General features: G+C 52.1%; 2 protein-coding genes across 2 annotated transcripts; both read left to right on the top strand.

Annotated features, from left to right (window-relative positions):
• Positions 1 to 871: 871 nt before the first annotated feature.
• On the top strand, positions 872 to 5660 carry NCLIV_048350 (ER lumen protein retaining receptor, related; the record flags this gene model as incomplete). The annotated part of the gene is made up of 9 exons (XM_003884387.1): positions 872 to 1109; positions 1635 to 1783; positions 2290 to 2516; positions 2835 to 3051; positions 3483 to 3554; positions 4067 to 4120; positions 4623 to 4682; positions 5102 to 5190; positions 5612 to 5660. 9 exons carry the CDS (start codon positions 872 to 874, stop codon positions 5658 to 5660), a joined length of 1155 nt encoding a protein of 384 aa, XP_003884436.1.
• A 4363-nt stretch (positions 5661 to 10023) lies between these two features.
• Positions 10024 to 20106, top strand: NCLIV_048340 (putative pseudouridylate synthase 1; the record flags this gene model as incomplete). The annotated part of the gene is made up of 14 exons (XM_003884386.1): positions 10024 to 10156; positions 11363 to 11658; positions 12479 to 12872; positions 13386 to 13945; positions 14218 to 14553; positions 14877 to 14981; positions 15324 to 15545; positions 15817 to 16149; positions 16469 to 16558; positions 17239 to 17312; positions 18010 to 18238; positions 18388 to 18522; positions 19086 to 19728; positions 19988 to 20106. The coding sequence occupies 14 exons, from the start codon at positions 10024 to 10026 to the stop codon at positions 20104 to 20106; spliced, it is 3669 nt and encodes a 1222-aa protein (XP_003884435.1).
• Positions 20107 to 20280: the final 174 nt, after the last annotated feature.

Raw genomic sequence — 20280 nt, 5'->3', positions numbered from 1 at the left:
GAGGCCCGGATTCGAGGAAACGCGAGGTGTACATACACCTCTGTCTGTGTAGGGGAGGGCTGCAGTTTCTGGCCAGTGCTTCGTCAACCGGGCTCTCATCTCCTCCGGATCGTTTTCTCTCTCTGAGGTTGACACACACCCAGAGAGGAGAGCTTCCTTTTGGAGAAACGAACCTCCGCGGAACCTTTTCGCAGTCTCCTCCTCGTTCGCACGAACGGAGCAGCCACCAGTCCAGCTCAGACGAAGCTGCCACGTTCAGGACGCGGTGTACATACACCAGAATCTGCGTGTGGCTTTTCCGTCACGTGCACGAATAAAACACGTCTTCCTCCACCGGGGGATCCAGTTTTTTGTACCGCGTGGGAGTTGGCGAGGCACCAGTCAAAAGCAAGACTCGCCAGCAAAAATACACCTGTCCACGCCACTGTATTCACATATTTAAGCTCCCGGCGAGTGCGGGGTGCATCTCGCCGCTGTCGGGTTTCCACCTTTGCGTTTTCCGCTCCCGCAACTTCGCCAACGGAGACCTGCGTTTTCCGCTCCCGCCACTTCGCCAACGGAGACCTGCGTTTTCCGCGAATCCGCACCCCGGTGTGCCGCTGCAGTCTTCCGGCTGCTTCCCTGGCCCCACTGAACAGCGCGGGAATCGCAGGAGGGGGGAACTTGTGTTTTCCTGCCTTGCCCTTACATCCTTTTCTCAGTCCTCAATCCCTGATCCTTTCTTCTGGTCACTTTGTGTGTCCCTCTGCATGCGTTCTTCCGCTCCGTTGCAGCGCGCTGTTTCCGCGTTCGTCCCCTTGCTGAAACCCCTGCGGCGGCCACGTCGATCGTCCGTTCTCAGTTTTCGTCTCCTTCTCTTCAAGGCCGGAAAATGCAGCCAAACGCCGGCTACACCTACAACGCGCCTCCCGGGGGTATGTACGCAGGCCCCGGCGCAGCGTCCACCGGAATGCTCGGGTATCGCGGCAACTTCGCTCCTGGCGACCAAGTCAGTTCAGGCTTTCCTGCTACACAAGGCATGTACGGCGGCGATCCTGCGCATGCGCACGTGGCAGGCATGACGCAAACATACGCCCGATCGGCAGGTCCCCAGTCGGGCTTCTCTGGCGGTAAGCCCCTACTTGGGCCAAGAAATGGTTTTTCGGGATACGAGGGGGGAGGCAGTGAGAATCGAACAACAGGAAACGACGGCACCACGAAGCGTGGCGTCTGGACATCTACACATGCGTCATATACATATGTGCATACTTTGTTCTGGTCGCGTCTCTTTCGGCGCGTATTTCTCGACGTGCCGCGCTCCGCTTGGTCCCTCGATGCATATCGTCATTGCCTATGCGTCTGTGTAGGATCTCTCTGTGAACCACGGCTCTCTGCCGATCATGTTTACAATGCATCCTGATGGAGACTGCGCGTCCAGCTACCAATTCACCTCTCCTCTCTCTTCGGTCCTGGTTCCTTCATATCCCGTATCCAAACATACGTATCTATTCTTACTCACATATACACATTTATACATATATTTATATATATGTCTGTGGGCGGATGCGTATATGTCACTATATCGGTGTGTGGATATCTGCGTGCCTACGTATATATATGAATCTGCAGGCATGAGATTGTCTTTTTTTGTTTAGGGATGGAGCCTACGACGCCTGCGCCGTCGGTGTCGTCGACGTATCCGGTGACGTCTGGTCTCGGCTTCACTCTCAAAGACTTCTGCCGCGTCATGCGCGACCGGGAAAAACTCGGCCTCTGGCTCTCAACCCACCGAGGGTCTCTCCAGGTAATCTTGTACCACTCTCGATACGTATACATACATATATTCTGTATATATATTCCTATACGTGCCTACACGTGTATGTATGTATGTATGTATGTATGTATGTATATATATATATATATATATAACATGTATGTCTATATATGTATATGTATTTGACATGTATAGGTAAACTTGCAAGCGTTCAGCCTGTATAGCTAGGTGTGTATGTTTGAACAGATTGATCTCCACGCCGGCATTATGCATATATGTAGGAGTAGGTGTTCGTATTTGTGTGTCTACGTCCGACAGTTTTGTGCGCTTTATCCGATCCATGTACATAGATGAAGGTAGACGCTTCTCTGTGTTTATGCAAAGCTGCGCATGCAAGGGCGTTCGCGTGCGTGTACGCAAGCTGTAGAGTGTCCGGTTCGTGCTCGTTCATCTCCGCATGCACATGTTTTGCTGCGCGCCTCTCTGCCAAGGTGCTGTGACGCGCGCTCTTTTGTGTGTTCTGTGAGTGCATGCAGGCGTGGACAGGCTTCGTCGTCGTGGTGCTAATCGTGTACCACCTGTTCAGCGACGGAGACTTCAGTTTCCTGATGACGCTCAGTTCTCTGATTTCCATGTTTTCCTTCCTCATGGTTGTTCTCAAGATCGAGGCAAACAAGAGCGTGGCAGGCGTTTCCCTGAAGATGATTGAGTGTTACGTCGTCCTCATCTTTGCGCGTCTCTGCTCAATCATCCCCTTTGAAGGGTAAGGCCACAGGAGAGCCTGACGCGTGCACGCGTCTCTGTGTCTTTGCCGATCTTTGCACGACCGCTCCTGATGCCTCACTCTTTGCACTTCCCTGCATCTCTTGGGTTTTCAATTTTTTCTTCCCGTGTATCTCTCTGCATTTTTCCACATGCTGGTTTTTCTTCAACCCGATCTTCTCAGCTGCAGCTGTCTTCGTACTGCGATTCCCCCCCTCACAGGGCTGCATTCGCGCTTCTTTTTCCACTCTTTCCTCTCTCTTCTTTTCTGCCTTGGTTGTCCATTTTCTTCGTCCGCTGTCTGTTCTCGCCGCCACAGATATCTGCCCTACGATCGAAGCGGAGACTGGTTGTATCAAACTGTCGAGGCTCTCTCCTTCCTTCTCGCGGGTACCACAGTGTACCTGTGTCGCAGTCGATACGCAAACACGTATGACTCGAGTGGAGATACACTCAACCACCTCTTCCTCATCGTCCCCGCCGCTGTCCTCGCTCTTCTCTTCCACCCTTCACTCAACGCGTTCATGCCTGCCGACGTAAGAAAGAAAACGCAAGCGAGAAAAAAGGACCAAAGCGCGAAAAGAATACCCGAACAAGCATGTTTGGGAGATGGCGGTTTATATATATAAATATATATGATCGGGAAGGGCTGGAAAGGTCATGTGAGAGATGTGATCTCTGTTTGTGCGGGTTTTTGTCGCGTTTTTACCAGCGTGTTTTTTGTGCATATATATATATATATATATATATATATATAGATAGATAGATAGATAGATAGATAGATAGATAGATAGATAGATTCACGTGTATATGTGTATGTATATATATACATATCTGTATGTATAAAGGGTTTCGGGTGTCAATGTGTATACGTGTGTGTGTGTATATGTAGACAGCCTGATGTTGATCTAGACCAGTGTTTGTTCACCTCTGTGGTGTTTGGCGGTTTTCGGTTTTTCTTTTTCAGTTCGCGTGGACCTTCGCGCTGTATCTGGAGGCGGTCGCCGTTCTGCCGCAGCTGTTTATGTTTCAAAAACAGGTATTTTTACCGAAATAGTCTTCCAGCTTCTTCCTCAGTGTTATTTTAGAGATTCTGTGCGATTGGTCAGCACCTGGTCCCAAACCGCGTCGTTTTGCTTCTCTTTCTCTTCTTGGGTCTTTCAGCGGTACACCGATGGGTCTCTTTGTTGGTGCGTCACGCAGTTTTCTTTGTCTTTCTCCCTTTTTCCTCTTCTGTTTCGCGTGCTTCTTCTCTCTTCGTGGACTGGCCTTTCTTCTCTTTCTTCTGCCTGTTCCTGAAAGTCTTTTTTTGCTGGGGGAGCCTGGTTTCTCGCTCTCCCCTCTCGTTCCTTCTCGTGTCCCAGGAATCTGTGTTTCGTTTTTTTCCCTTTCTTCTCTTCTTGCTGTTTCTGGTAAACCTAACCCTTCAACCATCTCCTCGAAGACTCCGTCGCTTCCGTGATCGTTTCTGAAGCCACCGCTACTTTTTTCCATTTGTATGCGCGAGGTTCGTTTGTGAATTCTGTTCCCTGTCAAAATTGCGCTTTTTAGGGCAAAGTCGAGCCTTTCACCACCCACTTCCTTGCTGCTCAGGCTCTCTCTCAGGTGAGGCTCTCAGGAGACATTTCGTTTTCCTCGAAAAACAATCTTTCCGGGCTTTCCAATCGCCACAACTTCAATTGTCACGACCGCCAACACACGTAGATGGTTATGTCATATACCTGTTGATTATATATATATATATATGCGTACGGCTCGATATTCAAAGATAAAAATATACGTACTGCACATCTGCATGCATTTTTTATAAAAATATATCTATATAGTATATATAAAAAAGATATATACATATATAAATATATATCGATGACGTTTTCCTTGGATGGAAGGCCGGCACATGTGCCTACTTGTTTCGAAAGATGGACTTGTGTGCAATTGTTTCCGGTTTTGGTTTTTGCGTGACACGATAGGCCATGATAGCTGGAGCGTGAACGATTTGCGACGAATCGTTTTCTTTCCTCAGTAGCCGTGCTTCGGCTTTTCTGTGTTAGTTATGTCTAGTTCCTTTCTTGCTCATTTGCCGGCGTCATTCCCTTTTTTTCCTCAGGTTTTCTCTTTCGTCTTCTGGGTGTCGTCGTATTCCGAACTTAACGGCCCTCAGAATACGGTAGGTTTCGTGTTCTCTGTCTCGCGAAAACAATGTCGTGTTCTGTTATCCTCTCGTTTTCCTTTTCCTCCTTTCTCCGCTTTTCTGCTTTCTCCCCTTTTCTGCTTTCTCTCTTCTCCCTACTTTCTCTTTGGCGACCTTTGCTACTCCCTCGCGATTCTCTACTGGATTTGCTCTTTCCACGCGCTTCCTCCTGGTTGCTTTTCTCTGTCCTCGTCTCCGCGTCTTTTCTTTCTCCCCTTCAGTCGGAGAAAACGCATGCTGTCTCTCGCGTGTCGCCCCCCTGTGTCTCCTCCTTGTTCGTTATAAGCAAACCACGTCTCCCGGAGGTGCGCAGTGGCGGTTCTCAGGCCTTCGCGACGCTGTCTCCCCTCCCACCTTCCGCCTTTCTCTCCTTTCTTTTTTCCTTCTGCACACAGCTCAAGTCCTATGTGGGTCACTGGGTTATCGGAATGCAAGTGATGCAGCTGATCGTCATGGGAGATTTTATATATCATTACATTCGATGGTAAGAGCCGTTTGTCTCTCCAGCTGCGTGGCCAAAGAGTTTCGAGCCCGCTCAAATCAAAATCCTTCTTCAGTGATATATATATATATATATATATCTGTAAGTATACATAAGTATATATACTAGTGTGTATGTACATATGCATATGCTTATCTGTGCAGAGGCGTTTTGGAATCCAGGCGGTTCGGATGTAAACGTTTTTCGAGTCTGCTGCAAAATTTCACGTGTTGCGCCCCAGGGTGCAGAACCCTGTCGATATAGAGAGGCAGAAGTGCGCGCATGTGATGTTTGCGTGATGGCGAGAATGTGGGGTGTACGTACAGTGCCTGCATAGGTCCCTTTCGGCCTCCTGAGACGCACGTGTATCTACACCTGCCTGGGTCGGCTTAGTTTTTTTGTGTTTGTGTGCGTTTTCTCCCAGCTTGACGAGTGGAGTTCCCGTTCAGTACATGCTAAGCGAGAATGTGTAGAGGCGTTCTTCTGAAAGAGTCGAGCAACACGGAAGGCAGAAGCACGGCCGCTTCGCAGGAGAGAAAGACGGAGCCTTCGAGAGGAAACGAGGAGGAAACAAAGCGAGGGGAAAAGAGAGGAAGAGCGAAGAGGGATAACGAAGCTCGTGGAGAGGAGCATCCCCTTTGCGGCGGCGAGAAGAAAATCCTCATCTTGTTGCGGGGGAAACGGCCGAAACGAAGGGGAGACGGCACGGGGGCTTCAACAGAAATGGGCGGCGCGATCGCCTGTCTATTTTTGTTAGCGTGGCTAATCTCTTCGTCTCTGTTGCACAAGGGACGTCGTCTCTTTTCTTCAACCGCGAAAACGGAGAACAGAATGCGACCTGGCATTCTTTAGCGAGGCATGGGAGAAAGATACGAGAGGCTGCCGGCAGCGAGGGCGTCAGAGCAGAAAGGAAACCACGCGCACAAAAGGGAGGAGAGAAGGACGTGTCTCGCCCTGTTATCTCTGTCCGGGACAAGACATGTCTCTTGTCCTCTCTCTGCGTTTCGATCGCTTCTCGCCTTCGCTTTTCGTTCTTCCGCTCTTCTCCCCCCTTTGTATCTCGATGCGCCTCGTCTGGCGTAGGTCTACGCATGTCTACCCTTTTGTGTGCACATTTCTGTTTTTCGTTTGGATTGCATGCAAAACCCGTGTGCATCGCTCAGAGCGAGCGCATGTTTTTTAAGGACTTTGCATGCGCTCTTTCTTCGTTCTTGAACGTCGTACCCGCGGAAGCACTCGCACCGCCCCGTTTTCTGCGTTCAGAGATCTACGTGGAAGTGTTCTGTTCTTCTCGGTCGACCTAAACATGCGCTGCCGCCGATATCTTTGCCCCTCTGTCTCCCATCTTCTGTCGATCCTGAGGGTGTCCCTTTTAGAGGGGGTGGGATTCTCGCCCGATAACGCGTGGAAGGTGGGAGCGCGAGAAACGCGTGGACACTCGAAGAGTCTTTGGGGGCGGCGAGAGAAGCGGAGATTCGAGGCCACAGGCCTCTTTTCTTCGCCTCTCAGAGGCGCGCATGCCTCGGCGACAATTCCCTTCTCGTTCCTCTCCACATCCTTTCCCAGTCTTCTTCTCGGTGCCGCGCTCTCTGTATCTATCTCTCTCTATATATATATATATATATGTATATATATATATATATATGTATATGTAGGTGCACATGGTGGGTTTTTGTGTCTGTTGCGGTGTCAGCTTCGCGTGGATCTTTTTAGCCGCGTTTCATGTTCTCTGTCGGTGTTCCTTGGTGCGCTGCTTTCTTTAGAGTCTGTCTTTTTAGGTGGATTTTCCCACTTCCCGATTGTTGATCTTTCAAAGTCCTCACCACTCTTTTGCGAGTCCACTTGCGGGGGCGAGAAGAGAAATTCGGTGAACGTTGTCCTTTCTCTCTCTCGCTCTCTTTCCTTTCTTCCCTCGCCTTGCTGTGTCTCACCTTTGGGTCGGCCTCTCTTCCTTCCTCTTGGGGCACGATGTGTCTCTCTCTGTGCAGTGTAAGTTTTCTTCGCGAAGAAATGCCTTCCTGCTTCTCTCTGTTTGCTGCAGCAGACCGTGTCTCTTCACAGAAAATTCGGTTCCTCTTTCAGAAAGAAAATCCTTCCTCTCCCTCTCCCCGCGCTTTGGGAGGACTTCCATATCCCAAAATCCGATTCTCTTTTCCTCTCGCGTTTCTCTTCCGTTTCGCTCCGTCTTTTGACCTAGCTTCTCTAGCGGTGCGCGCCTGCAGCTGTGCGCACAACTCACACAGAAAACTCAACGCAGACGCCTGTCTCAATAAAAAGAGACAGTGTGCGTGGATCTACGGGAGGTTACCCGACCCCATTGTCACATTTCCTCTCCAGTGCAGATGGCTGTTTTGACACTCCATGCATAGGCCGATGAAAAAATTGCACCCCGATACACATGTACAGATATACCTCTTCCCGCGTGAATGTGTATACCAAGATACACAACTGTTCATGTAGATATACATGCAGATATACATGTAGATATACATGTTGATAGACGGATATACATGTAGATAGACGGATATACATAAATACTGAAAGGGAAAGTGACTGAACACAACCTTGTGGAGTTGAACGGCAAGTCTCTTTGCAGGCGACACACGTGAGATTTTTTCTCGTTCATGTACAGATTCTTGGTGTTTGTGCACGTGATCAACATGTTTGAACATGTATTCCGGTCTGTAGCGGGGGGTTCGCTCTCGGATTTCCGACTCACGCGAGGCAAAAGGAGACAGAAACGAAGAGATCCCCGAAAGCGCGTCCTGTCGCCACGCTCACGACGGGAACCTGGCGAGAATGCCTTTTGCCTGGAGACAGAATACACGCGACAGGGACAGTGGGGGGGAGCATCCAAAGAAATCAAGAGCGACGCTGATGGAGCGGATATCCAGCGAAAGGAGCAAGTCCTTTCTGGTATACTACCATTCTGTCTCTTCGGCTGGTGAACCGCCTTTGTTTCGACTGCAGCTGAAATAAAAAACAGCAAACTGCGAGGGATGTTTACCTGTCAGTACAGCTACACTACATGCATGTAACGAAAGTGCCTCCTCGAGTTATGTTAGCATACACACCCTCGAGCTTCGAGGCGAAAAAACAAATCAGACCAGTTACTAAACCTACCTGTTTTGCTGTCTACAGATACACATGGAATCCCTATATTTCTCTCTCTCTCTCTCTCTCTATATATATATATATATATATGTACTGTGTCTAGACACATTTGTGAAACTGTGTGAATATCTGTGCATATTTACAGTAAATACGTGTATGACGAATAGTTCATGTATATTGTATACATGTATATATACGTACATATCGAAAGTGAACTCCGGGTTGTTTTGTCGGCATCAGAGAAGCAGGCACCCGTCTTTAGGACGACGTCGGGGGTTCTCGAATGTGCACGCCTTTGATTTCCTCTCAAACTCTCGTGTGTGTCTCGATTATCGTGATTGCGCTTCCTTTTGCGGTTCTCCTTGTTTCTCGAAACATGCCCATCTCTCTTTTTCCCTCTCGTTCCCGCTGACACCAACTCCTGGCCCACTTCTGCGTGTGCATAAATATATATACATACAGGGGTGCGAATACCGATGTTACACTACCATATATATATATATATATATATATATATACAGGGGTGCGAATACCGATGTTACACTACCATATATATATATATATATATATATATATATATACATACATACACAGATGTTAATAGATAGAAAAATGAAAAGTGTGTATCCACATGCAGATACACACATGTACATATATATTTATTCGTGTCTTCTCACTTGAAAAACTGTCATCTACACATGTGTAGACTTCTTGTAGATGTGTCCGTTTGAAGGGTAGAGAAGAGAACAAGGCAGAGAAAAAAAAAGAAGACAAAGAAAAAGAGAGAGGGAAGGAAAGAAGAGAAGCAGAGGGGAAAAGGAGGAGACGGAAAGAAGGCAGAGAGGAGATGCCGAGTCGACTTTTGTTTACCTAGAAATTTCGAGGGAAGCGAGTTGTGTTTTTCGTCGCCTCGCGTTCTGTGTGTCCCTTGTATTTCTCGCGGGAAAAAACGTTGGGGAAAGACAGCAATGGACGCGCGATCTTCATCTCGGCCTGGCGAGAAAAAGTTTTCGTGGGCACGTAGGCACGCGTTGCCTCTGGGCGCGGGAAAAGACGCGTCTCTTCGTGTGCGCCACGGAGAGAGCCTTGCGTGAAAACTTCGCGCAACACAGAGTGATTTTGCCTGTTTTCCCCTGTCGTTGTTTGTCTCATGTCGCGCGTGTCTCCCTGTCTCCGTCCTTCCAGACTTCTTCTGTTTTTTCGAACACACAGAGAGACAGTACAGAGGGGTGTTTCAGCTTGTCTCTCAATCGCCCGTCACAGAGAGAACTTTTGTTTTTCTTTCTTCGCTGCTTGCCTCCTTTCCGCGTTCTTCCCTCGGAGGCGTCGGGCTCGGCCCTCTTGACCGCTTTTTTTGAAAAAAGTCGTCCCCGCCGAAACCCGTCTTTTCGTTGCGGTGTGTGTACACTCGAGCAGGCACCGCCTGGTCACTTTTCTTCTCGCGGGCTGTTCTTCAGTTGCCGCTCTTCTGCTGAGTCGACATCCTAGCGAAGCGTCGGGCCTCCCCCGGCCCGAAAAAGCGCACACACATTTCCATGCTTGTTCGTTTTCTTCCTCTTTTTCTCTCCCCTTTCTCACCGCTTTCTCTCCTCTCTTCTGTTCTCTCTTCTCTCCTCTCTTCTCTCCTGGCGCTTCCGTCACCGCCTTCGTGGCCGCCTCCCCTCGACCGCTTCGTCCCTGTCTTCCTCGTTTTTCCCTTTCTCTTTGTCCCAGCCTGTCGAAATGTCGCGCGTTCTTCGAGGGTTGAAGCACATCGGGCAAGGGAGCGAGAAATACCGTTTCTCCCTCCACGTCGAATCCGTGAACTTCCACTCAAAATCCGAGAAAACCTTTGCGACTGTCGAATGGCTGCGAGGTACGCAAACTGTCAAAGCAGAAATTCTTCTTTTGTTCCTCCAAAACCAAACTCTCGCTCTTCGTCGCTCATCGCCACATTCCACAGACAGGTGCCCTATTCCGTCTTACACATGAATGGACACATGCATTTAAAATATACACATGAACAGGCACATGCCTTTAAAATGTACACATGAATATTCACATGTATTTAAAATATACACATGAACAGGCACATGCATTTAAAATATACATCTGAATATTCACATGTATTTAAAATAACACACATATACATGCAGATACATTTGCGTGTATATATGGTTCTTTCCATTTACACTCTGTTTCTCAGTTAACGTATTGCTGTATGGTCATTATACCCCTTTTTATTCGATGGAAACCTGAGTACATTAACAGCTATGTCGAGGCGCCGTTCTTTTTCGTCGACCGAACGAAAAGCATCTCTCTCGGTGTTTTCGGCTTCGAAATGTTGATGTTCGTCCTTTTCCCCCGATTCCTCAATAGAATTCCGTTTTTCGTTAAGGTGGCGTCAATTACGTGTATCAATCTTGAGGGCCTAGAGTCCCATCTCTATCTGTCCCTCTCTATGTCTCCATCTCTCTATATATGTCTCCATCTCTCTCTCTATGTATCCGTCTCTCTCTCTATGTCTCCATCTCTCTTTATCTGTCCATCCCTCTCTACCTCTCCATCTCTCTTTATCTGTCCATCCCTCTCTACCTCTCCATCTCCTTCTATCTCTCTATCTCTCTCTACCTCTCCATCTCTCTCTGCCGCTCCATTTCTCCCTGCCTCTCCATCTCTCTCTGCCTCCCTTCCTCCCTCTCTGTGTCTCCACCTCTCTCTCTCTCTATCTCGGGTTCTCTCCCTCTATCTGTCTTCCTGTCTTTCTCTCTCTCTTTCTCTCTCTCTTTTTCTCTCTCTCTTTCGCTCTGTGCTTTGTCGAGTGAACCGCACTCTGTCCGTCCTTCTTCACGCTTTTCGCCTTTTTTCTCGTCTGTGTGCAACTTCCTCTGCGTTCTCCTTTCCCCTTCTGCTTGCTTCTGACTCGCCGCGCGACTTCGTCCTTTTCGTTTTACTTTTCGTCGTGAATGGATCTCAGCGTTTTTTGTTGATTCGAACCTACGAGCTGAAAAACAAAGGCTCTTTTCTTTTTAAACACTCATCGCCAGTGCACTCGCGCGTCTGTTTCTTTTCGGGTTCTCAGGTCCAAAGCGGTGCCGAGGCCGGGAGGTCGTGGTCCTCTCGCGCGGCGCGAACAACGTCCAGTTTGCTGGCCAAGAGCTAGTTCTGATTGCAACTTTGTTTCGCAGCAAAGGCGGCGAAAACGAGAAGAACAGCGAGAAGACCGAATCCTCGCGGCTGCGGAAGTTCTCTCTGAGGAGAAACAGTTCCGCGGTTTCCGAAGCAGCCACAACGGCCCAGGCCGCCGAAACAGCTGGAAAAGAGGAACTCGACGCCAGCGCCACGTGCCTCTATCTCCCAAAGGAATCGAAACTGCAGGTAAGACCACTGAAAGAGAGAGCGATAGAGCGGGAGGGATAGAGAGAGCGAGAGGGGGAGGGATAGAGAGAGCGAGAGGGATAGGGATAGGGACAGAGAGAGGAGAGAGAGAGAGAGATGAAGAGATGCCAAGTCTAGGTATGGACAGGACGCGAGGTGAAGAAGGGCGTTTCGAAGGTGGGCTTTTTGGCCTCTCGGCGGTTACTCTGTTCTCTCACTTCCCTGCGTGGGTGCTGTCGGGCACCGCTGAAAAGAAAGGTGGAAACAAGAAGCGACGCTGGAACGCGGTTTCGTGTGTCGATGAGAGAGAAGCCGATGGGGCTTTTCTCTCGCTGTCTCCGCTGTCTTTGTTCTCTCTGGCGCTTCGCAGTCCCCATTCGCCTCCGCTGAGTGCTCCCCGCTCTCATGACATACGAGTGTTTGCTGAGAATGAGGAATCTCGTCTTTTCGCAGAAACTGCTTTCCTCATCTCTGCTGTCAGCACAACGCAGTGTTCCCCTATTCATATATTCTTACTCTCAAAATGTAGTGGTTATATACATTCAAACCTCTCTCTGTATATATATGTGTGCATATATATATATATATATATATATATTTATGCATGTGTCTGTAGACGCTGGGCACAGTTTGAGCCTTGTCTAAATTTCGATGTCCCTTCACTCTCTCTGTGGCCTCTCTCTCGCTTTTGATCACCCGCCTCTCTCCCCTGTCGCCTCTTCCCTGTGTGTTTTGAGGCTCCGGGGCGGGTTCTGCGAGTTTCCCGAAGAGTGGGTGCGCGGTCTCACTGTGCCTGGTTTCTTTTTCGTTTTGCCTGCAGCTTGTTGAAGTGCAAGAGAGTGGGCGTCGGTCTTTTCGCTCGTTCGCGTCATCACGGTCGCAGGGTGCGTCTCTGTCTTCGTCGTTGGCGGCGCCGACTGAAGGTGCGAATCCCGAGACTTCGTCCTCGCTTTCTTCGCGTTTTCGGCGAGGCTCCTCCGGAAAGACGACGGCCCCGCAGCCTCCTGCGAAGCTGGTGCTGGCCAGCAACGTCCTCGGGGAGTGCAAACTCGACCTTGCGCAGTTTGTGAATGCGCGAGCGGCCGAGGGCGAGGACGAGAAGTCGATGGATGCCCAGCAGCGCGTGACACTATCTCTGGACAAGTGCGAGGACGCGAACGCGACCGTCACCTTCCGTGTCTCTTGGACCCTCCTTGGTTCTGCACTCGAAGGCGGTGAGGACGGAAACGGAGGAAAGGCTGAACGACACGCGAAAAACACGGGCGAGGACGAAAGACTCCAGAAAAGAAGAGCACGGCGCATGCACAGGGAAATGCGAAGACGGAAAGACGCGGAAAGAAGCCATTCCCGAGAAGCCCCCGCAACAGAGCGTGAACCCAGGGAGAGACAGGAAGGAGGGGGAAAAGGTGTACAGCAACGCAAGACGTGATTTCGTGAGAAAACAGTCGAGAATGTGGTGCTAACGCAGGATACGGAAAAGGGCGGGGAGAGGGAAAACGCGCCCGCAAGAGAAGGTCAGGAGGCGAAAAAACAACCCTCACTCGTGGACGTTGCTTCGAAAACACTCCTCCTGAAGCTTGTGTCTCTCCCTTCTCTATCTCTGTTTCTGTCTCTGTTTCTGTGTCTGTTTCTGTCTCTGTCTCTGTGTCTCTTTCGCACTCTGCCGCCCTGGTGGCGTCGTGTGGTCTTCAGCACATGCGTGCGAGTTTTGTTTTCTCTGTTCTTAGAGAACGACGATGCGGTGTCTCTGCACTCGGGGCTCGTCTCGCTGGCGAGCGAAGAGACGTTTTTCAAGAACCCGGTCGCCGGCTCTTCTTCGCTTTTGCGGGTTTCGCCCGGTCCCGCCGTGCACCATCCGGCGGGGAAAGGAACTGCAAGTCTCTCTGCGTCTCGGCAGGGCGAGTCGGGGGGACCCGAAGGCGGCAAAGCGACGCTCTCTTCTCTCAGCGGCGAAGACGCTCTCTCCCGTGGCCTGTCGCCCAAAGAGAAACTGCGGGACCTCTTTGCGCGGCGGCCGGAGGCGAGAACAGATGAGGGCCGAGAAAAAGGAGAACCGACTGGGAACGAAAAGGCCAAAGAAACGGAGAAGGAAAAAGGCGACGAGAAGGCAGTGGAGGAGAGAGGGGACACAGCCAAGGAAAGGCACGAGAGGGAGGGAGAAGGAAAGGAAGATGGCGGGAGTCGCCCTCTCGGCGCAGCATCCGTCAGCGAAATGTTGAAGGCGAGAGAGCGGTCGCTGGCGGCGCGGAAACTCGAGGACTCCCAGCGTGGGTTGAGTGTCCCAGGGGTAAGCAGAAGCGGTTCGGCGACCACGCGCGGCGTTAAAAGTAGTACCATCCAAAAAGCCGGTGGTTTGTTAGTATCTGTGTCATCTCTCGCACATCTGAATCGCGCGTTCGCTCAGGCAACAAGAGCGTCGCATTTCCGCGTCGCACACGCGTCTTAAACCACGATGAGAGAGCGCCGTCAGAAACTGCCTGGCGCGGCCCAGCCCCCCTCCTCCCCTGTCGCTGGGAGTGTCCGCAGAGTGTTGCCTGATGCGTGTTCTTCTCTTTCCAGGCGCTGGCGACCGCCTCTCCGGGGCCTTCGCCGTCTTCGGACATCTCCACGAGTGGAAGTACCTTGCCTGTCGCGGCGCAGTCGCCGCTTCTCGGCGAGCCGGATCGGCCGGGGGCGAGGACGCAGGGCGGCGTCGGCCAGGCGAAGTCTCTGTCTTCTCTTCTGTCTCGCGGCGTGCGGAAAGAGCCGGGGGCTGCGGGTGCCAGCACAGGAGGCGCGACGCCTGAGGAAAGCAAAGTTTTGCAGCTGCTCCAGCGCGTTTCGGACTTGGAGCGCAGAAACGAAGAACACCAACGCCTGCTCGTCAAGGCCCAACAGGCTCTCGATGCGAAAGAGGTATACGGCGCGCGCGAGAGAGGCGACAGAAAGGAAAGCGTGTTCGTCTGTGCCGGCGCCTCAACACGTCTAAAAAGGCTCCGTGGGGGGTCACAGCGGAGCGAGGCCGCAGAGAGTTGGAGAAGAGAGAACACGAGACGGCACGCGGGCGCGAGCAGAAGCTGCGAGAAAGTGTCAGAGAACGAGAAACACAGCCAGAAGGCGAGAGCTAAAAAACGAGAGACAGTGAGGAAGACAAGGGTGAGACGGTTTCGGGTGTGGATGCTCCAGGCGTTCCGCTCCAGACAGGCTGTGCGTTTCCGGATGTTTCCGTATCCCTGCAGAGCGCAGAGAGAGACGAATACGAAAAGAAAATCCGAAACTTGTTTTCGCAAATCGAGGAACTCCACTCTGCCCTCGCCAATGCTCAAGAGCAACAACTCACCACGGTACGCTGAACGCCTCTGCCCCTGTTTCTTGCCAGTCCGCTTGTCGTTCTTCGCCTTCTTCTCCTTCTTCGTCTGCCTTTTCTCTTCCTTCTTCTCTTCCTTCTTCATCGGCCTTCTCTCTTCCTTCTTCGCCTTCTCCTTCTTCGTCTGCCTTTTCTCTTCCTTCTTCGCCTTCTTTTCCTTCTTCTCCTTCTTCGTCTGCCTTTTCCTTCTCTTTCTTGTGGTCCTTTCCCCGTCCGTCGTCTTCTCCACCTGTCTGGACGCGCGTGCGTCTCGTCCCTTCTTCGCCTCTCCCTCGATCATCACGTGGAAGGCGGGCGTCTACTTCCGTTTTTCTGGCAGGCGCAACAGCTCGAGGAAGAGAGAGCCAAGGTGAAGCCAGGCGCCGGAGACAAGACCGCCTCGGGGCCGACGTCGCTGTCTCCGACCTCGTACGGGACACTGCGCGAGGAGCTCCAGCAGCTGAAAGATCAGATGAAGCAGGCGGAACAAACCCACGCGGAAGTCGAGACGCAGTATCGCATGCGACAGAAACAGCAACAAGAGAGAATCGAGGACCTCCAGGTGTGAAGGCGAGCGTGGGTGTTGAACCTCAGAACAAGGCGACTTGCGCCTCTGAAACCATCAAAGTTGAATGCACGAAGCTCCCCGCTTTTCTCTTCTAACGCCTTCTGGTGTTCTGCCGTCTCGCGTGGTGCTGGGTTCCCCAAAGGCGATGCCTCTGGGCCCCCATTTTCCGTTCTGCTCCTTTTGTCTGGGCTTCCGCTTTTCCGACGCTAACCGAACGCCCTTGGCGCGCCTCTTCCCGCTTTGCGTTTTGTGTCTGCGGTGGCAGGCGACTCTCCAGCAGCAGCAAGAAGAGGCGCATGCAGAGCGCGCCGCTCTCCAGGCGCTCCTGCGGGAACAACAGACGGCTCAGGAGACGAAGGACGCGGCTGTGAATCTCCTGACGCGGGAAAACCAGGCGCTGGAGGAGCAACGCGAGACGCTGCGACAGCGTTGCGAGCAGCAGGAGCAGAAACTGGCTCAAGTCCAGGACCGCCTCACAGAGGAGACAGCGGCGAGAGACAAGGCCGAGCGAGAGTTGACGCGCCTCCGGACCGAACTAGGAGAGAAGGACGGCGACGAGGATCCCCTCCGTCACCAGTTCCTCACTCTCCAGCAAGAAGTAAGAGGCGCGGTTTCAAGCCTCTCGGTCTTGCGGGGACGAGACAGACCCTCTGTCTGTGTGGTCGGCGTACACAGGATTTTTTTTCTTCCCAGCGTGTGTCTGTGTCTGTTCGCCCCCCTCCCCCCTCCCGCGGGAGTCAAAGAAACACACACGTGCACAGTAGTTTTGTGGATGCCCTATGCGTACACATGCAATTTTATATAGGCGGATATACTGTGTATAAAAATCTTCATAGGCGGTGTCCTGCACGTGTATTGAAGATTGTGTAGCTCTACCGAACACGGAGTGATGATCGTGCTATTCTTCATCCTCGCAGGTTTCGGAATTGACGGCCACGCGAGACGAACTTCGTCGCCAAAAGGAACGCGACGAACAGGCTCATCTTCAACAGCTCCACCAGCTGCAGGTAACTTTCAGACTCCGGGCTCTTTCGTTTCTTGAGAGACGACGCTCCCGCCAGTCTATCTTCGCTCTCAGGTTCTATCTCTTTCTCTCTCATTCTCGCTGTTTCTCTCTCTTTATCCCTCTTTCTCTCTCTTTCTCTTTCTCGCTCTCTCTCTTTCCGTCTTTCTTTCTCTTTCTGTCTCTCTTCCTCTCTCTTTCTCGCTCTTCCTCTTTCTGTCTCTGTTCCTCTCTCTTTCTCGCTCCTCCTCTTTCTGTCTTTCTTTCTCTTTCTCTCTCTTTCCCTTTCTGTCTTTTTCTCTCTCTCCTCTTTTTCAACGAGTGTGTCGGCTCAGCATTGGAGCACACTGCTTCATTCGATCGTCCTTGCGACACTGTGCGCGTCCGTCCCGTAATGCCCCAGTTTTCGTCTCGGTCGGACGACACTGGACTCGAAGCGTGTCGCCCGTTCACGCCACTCGCGTCACCCCAGCGAGCAAAAGACGCTTCCGCGCGCACACCGAGAGCGGCGGAAGGTCTCGGTTTTCTCGTTTCGCCTCCACGCGGATCGTCTCGCGCTGGTTGTGCGTTGATTCGGGTTTTTGCTCCCGTTCCGCGTCTCCTGGCCGCTTCTCTCTCGCGTTTGCTGCGTCGCCGTTCTCTCTCTAACACGTGTTTGTTCCCAGTTTCCTTTTCACCAAACAGGAGCAGCTGCGTCTCACGCGGGACCAGCAGCAAGAGCACATTCACCTCGTCGAGCAGGAGAAAGTAACCCTCAGGTGAGTGCATCGCCTCGTCCTTCAGAAAGACATGCTTGCCTCTGTACCCGCCTTTTGCCTCCCTTCTTCGCCCCCAGCCCCGCCATTTTTCCTGCATCCCTTTTTCTCACATCTCTTTTTCGCATCGCCATCCCGCAAGCTCCCATGTTTCTTCTCGAATTCTGGTCCTGTTTCTCTCTCTCTTTCTCTATCTTTCTCGCTCTCTTTCTCTCTGTCGTTCTGTCTCTCTTTCTCTCTCTTTCCTGCTAACACATATCGACATATCGGTCGCTGAAAGGCCAGCACGGCGTGCCTGCGTCTTATGTCGGGGCCGGAAAGGCGAGCGTTGCGAAGGAGCGGACGCGTTTACGGGTTGCGATCTGGAGTACCTTTGTTTCGTTTCTGAATTTCGTTTGCCGAAAGTTGAACACCAGAGAGGCAGTCCCTCCATAGGCACTTCGCTGTCGTTCTTTGCACGCTCCGTCGTTATTGTTTTCCAAGGCAGGTATCAGAACGAGCCCGCAAAAGAACTAGGAGGTTGTTTCCCTTTTTTGAAAAACTGGGCGTGGGTTCGCAGACGAAGATTCGTCTCTCCCGTAGTGCAGCAAAGTGCGTCGCTGCCGGGCGTGTGGCTCGGTCTCGCGTGGTATTGCAGTCTGCACAGGAAGCACATGCTGCCTCACCGCCGTGTCGCGTTATGTCTTTTTCCCGCCATCAGGATGCAGGTTATCGCGCTGGAACACGAGATCAGTCTCCTCCCAAAGAAGGCTGCGGAGGGGCGATTCCCGGAGTTTCACGGAGACACCAAACATGCCTTGCAACCAGGAGTTGGCGAGGCGAATCAGTCGCCCGGAGACACCGCACAAACCGCGGGGGATGCCGCAGCGGCGCGGGAGCGAAGAGAAACAGAAAAAAGGACCACGCAGCTGATCGAGGAACTCGAAATGGTGCGAGAGGACGACGAGAGAGAAAAGAAGAGATAGAGAAGAGGACAGGGGAAACGGGGGTGAAAGGTGGAAGGCCAGGCAGGGTACTTGTGAGGAGATGAATGTGTTTTTTTGCCCTGTGCGGTTTCTCGCGTGTGTGCGAGTTTTAGGACTTGGTAAAGACGAAGATTGAACTGGCATTGGCCGAGCAACAGCGCGCTGAGGATCTCGATTTGTGCAAGAACAAAATCGCCTCTCTCAAAGACACGATTCTCAGCTATGCGGCGGTCGTCTCGGACCTGGAAGTGAGCACCCAAAAGGAGACGCGCAGAGAGAAAAGCGTTTTGAGTTTTCTGGAAGGAAACGTGAACCTCCCCTTGGTTTTGTTCTTCGCTGCACTTTAGACACTACAACCGTAGTTGTGGATCATGCCGGAGGTCTCTCCCAGGCGCGACAACGGCGTGCGAGGCGTTTTGAAGCCTCGCTTTCGCATGCCTCTTTCTTCCACAGCCTCCGGGAAGGCGCAAAACGGGGGAAACGTTCGAAAAAAACCTCGGGGGTCTCCCACGAAGCAAACAGGGTCTGGCGAAGACCCTGTAGGCGTTTGTGGCTGCCGCTCACGACAAAGACATGGCGATTTTAGATCGGTTGGTACAGAATATATAACCTAACACTAATTAACTCTATCTTGCCCCGCTTTGTCTTGCTCTGGAGAAGGCGCTCTGTGTTTCAGATGTTAAGTGTTTTGTCGTTCTCGTTTTTCTCGTCTCTGCTCGCCCGGCTGGCTGCCTGGTCTGTCGGTCTCAAAACTTCTTTTCGTGCCTCATGCGCGCGCCGAGTGACGCGGCGTTTTGGCTCCGGCTCTCAGGTCCAGGTAGCGGATCTCAAGCTGCAGGCGCAGTCTCGAGACGTCTTTGGCTCCGCTTCGGGCGCGCGGCGGCTGCGGCCGATTCGTTCCCTCAAATCCTTCTTTCGTTCGGCTTCGTCGCGTGGCCAGCACACGTTCGACGCGGCGCGGTCGTCGCCGTCCTTCATCTCGGGTGTCTCCTCTCCGCAGTCGCCGCCTCTCCAGTCGCGAGGCAACGGGGCCCGAGGCCGTCGAGAAGACAACGGGAAACGCGAGGGAGAGAGAGGACGATCCTGGCCCGAGCCAGAAGCGGCTCTTCGACACGGCGCGGATGGGCGGCAGTCCTCGCAAGTGATTGTGTTTGACGCTGCGGAAGACCGCGTCTCGGCGCCCCCCGCGAAGCAGGAAGAGACGAATGTCAGAAACTCTCGCGGCGAGTACTGGGGGCGATCGGGGCTACCGCCGCTCCCCGCGCATGGCTCGCGGTCGCCGCGCTCGTCGTTTCGATTTCGAATTCGAAGCTCCACGCGGGACGGCAGACGCGAACGTTCAGCCGAACACGAGAGAGATCAAACGCAAGACAGGCGACGAAACAGTCTCGGCCGACACACAGACGTCTCAGGGCCGATGGAAAACAAGCATGTCTTGGCTCCTGAACAAACCCGTAAGCCAAGTGAACGAATTAACCCTGAAGATGACTCAAAGACCTGGATATATAAATATATATATATATGGAAGTGGCGAACGGAGTGAACAAAAAGAGAGAGCTTTTGAGGAACAACGCGTTCCTATATATATATATATATATATATGTATATATAGGTGTCAGCAGAACAAAGTGCAGATCTCCCCGAGTCGGTTCGGGAGGACATGCACATGTTTCTGCGTTCACACGCAAAGAACGCAATGTGGTTTGTCCTCAGGAGCGTCCTGCTTTGTACACATGCTCAACGAATCCGACGGCCCGTCGAGCTCCCGAGGCAGCAGTTCCTGGGCTTCCGGGCGACGCGCCAGAGACACGGAAATGCCTGCGTGCAACTGACCCTAAACGAGGGGCTCTCGCGCGTGTCTCCGTTTATAAGCCGAACGCCTCACGGTGGCGGTCGTAGGGCCCGGGGGGTCGCGTCTAGCGATTGGAGAGGTGCGAGACTGTGCAGTGAAAGAAGAGACAGTAGTTGCAGGGGAACAGAGCCGCGAGATGGAAGTAGCGAGAGAG

The sequence above is a fragment of the Neospora caninum genome, chromosome X (assembly GCF_000208865.1).
Source record: "Neospora caninum Liverpool complete genome, chromosome X".
In the NCBI taxonomy this organism is placed as follows: Eukaryota; Apicomplexa; class Conoidasida; order Eucoccidiorida; family Sarcocystidae; genus Neospora; species Neospora caninum.
The sequence above is the reverse complement of the archived record's forward strand: the minus strand, read 5'-3'. Positions and strand labels throughout refer to the sequence as shown.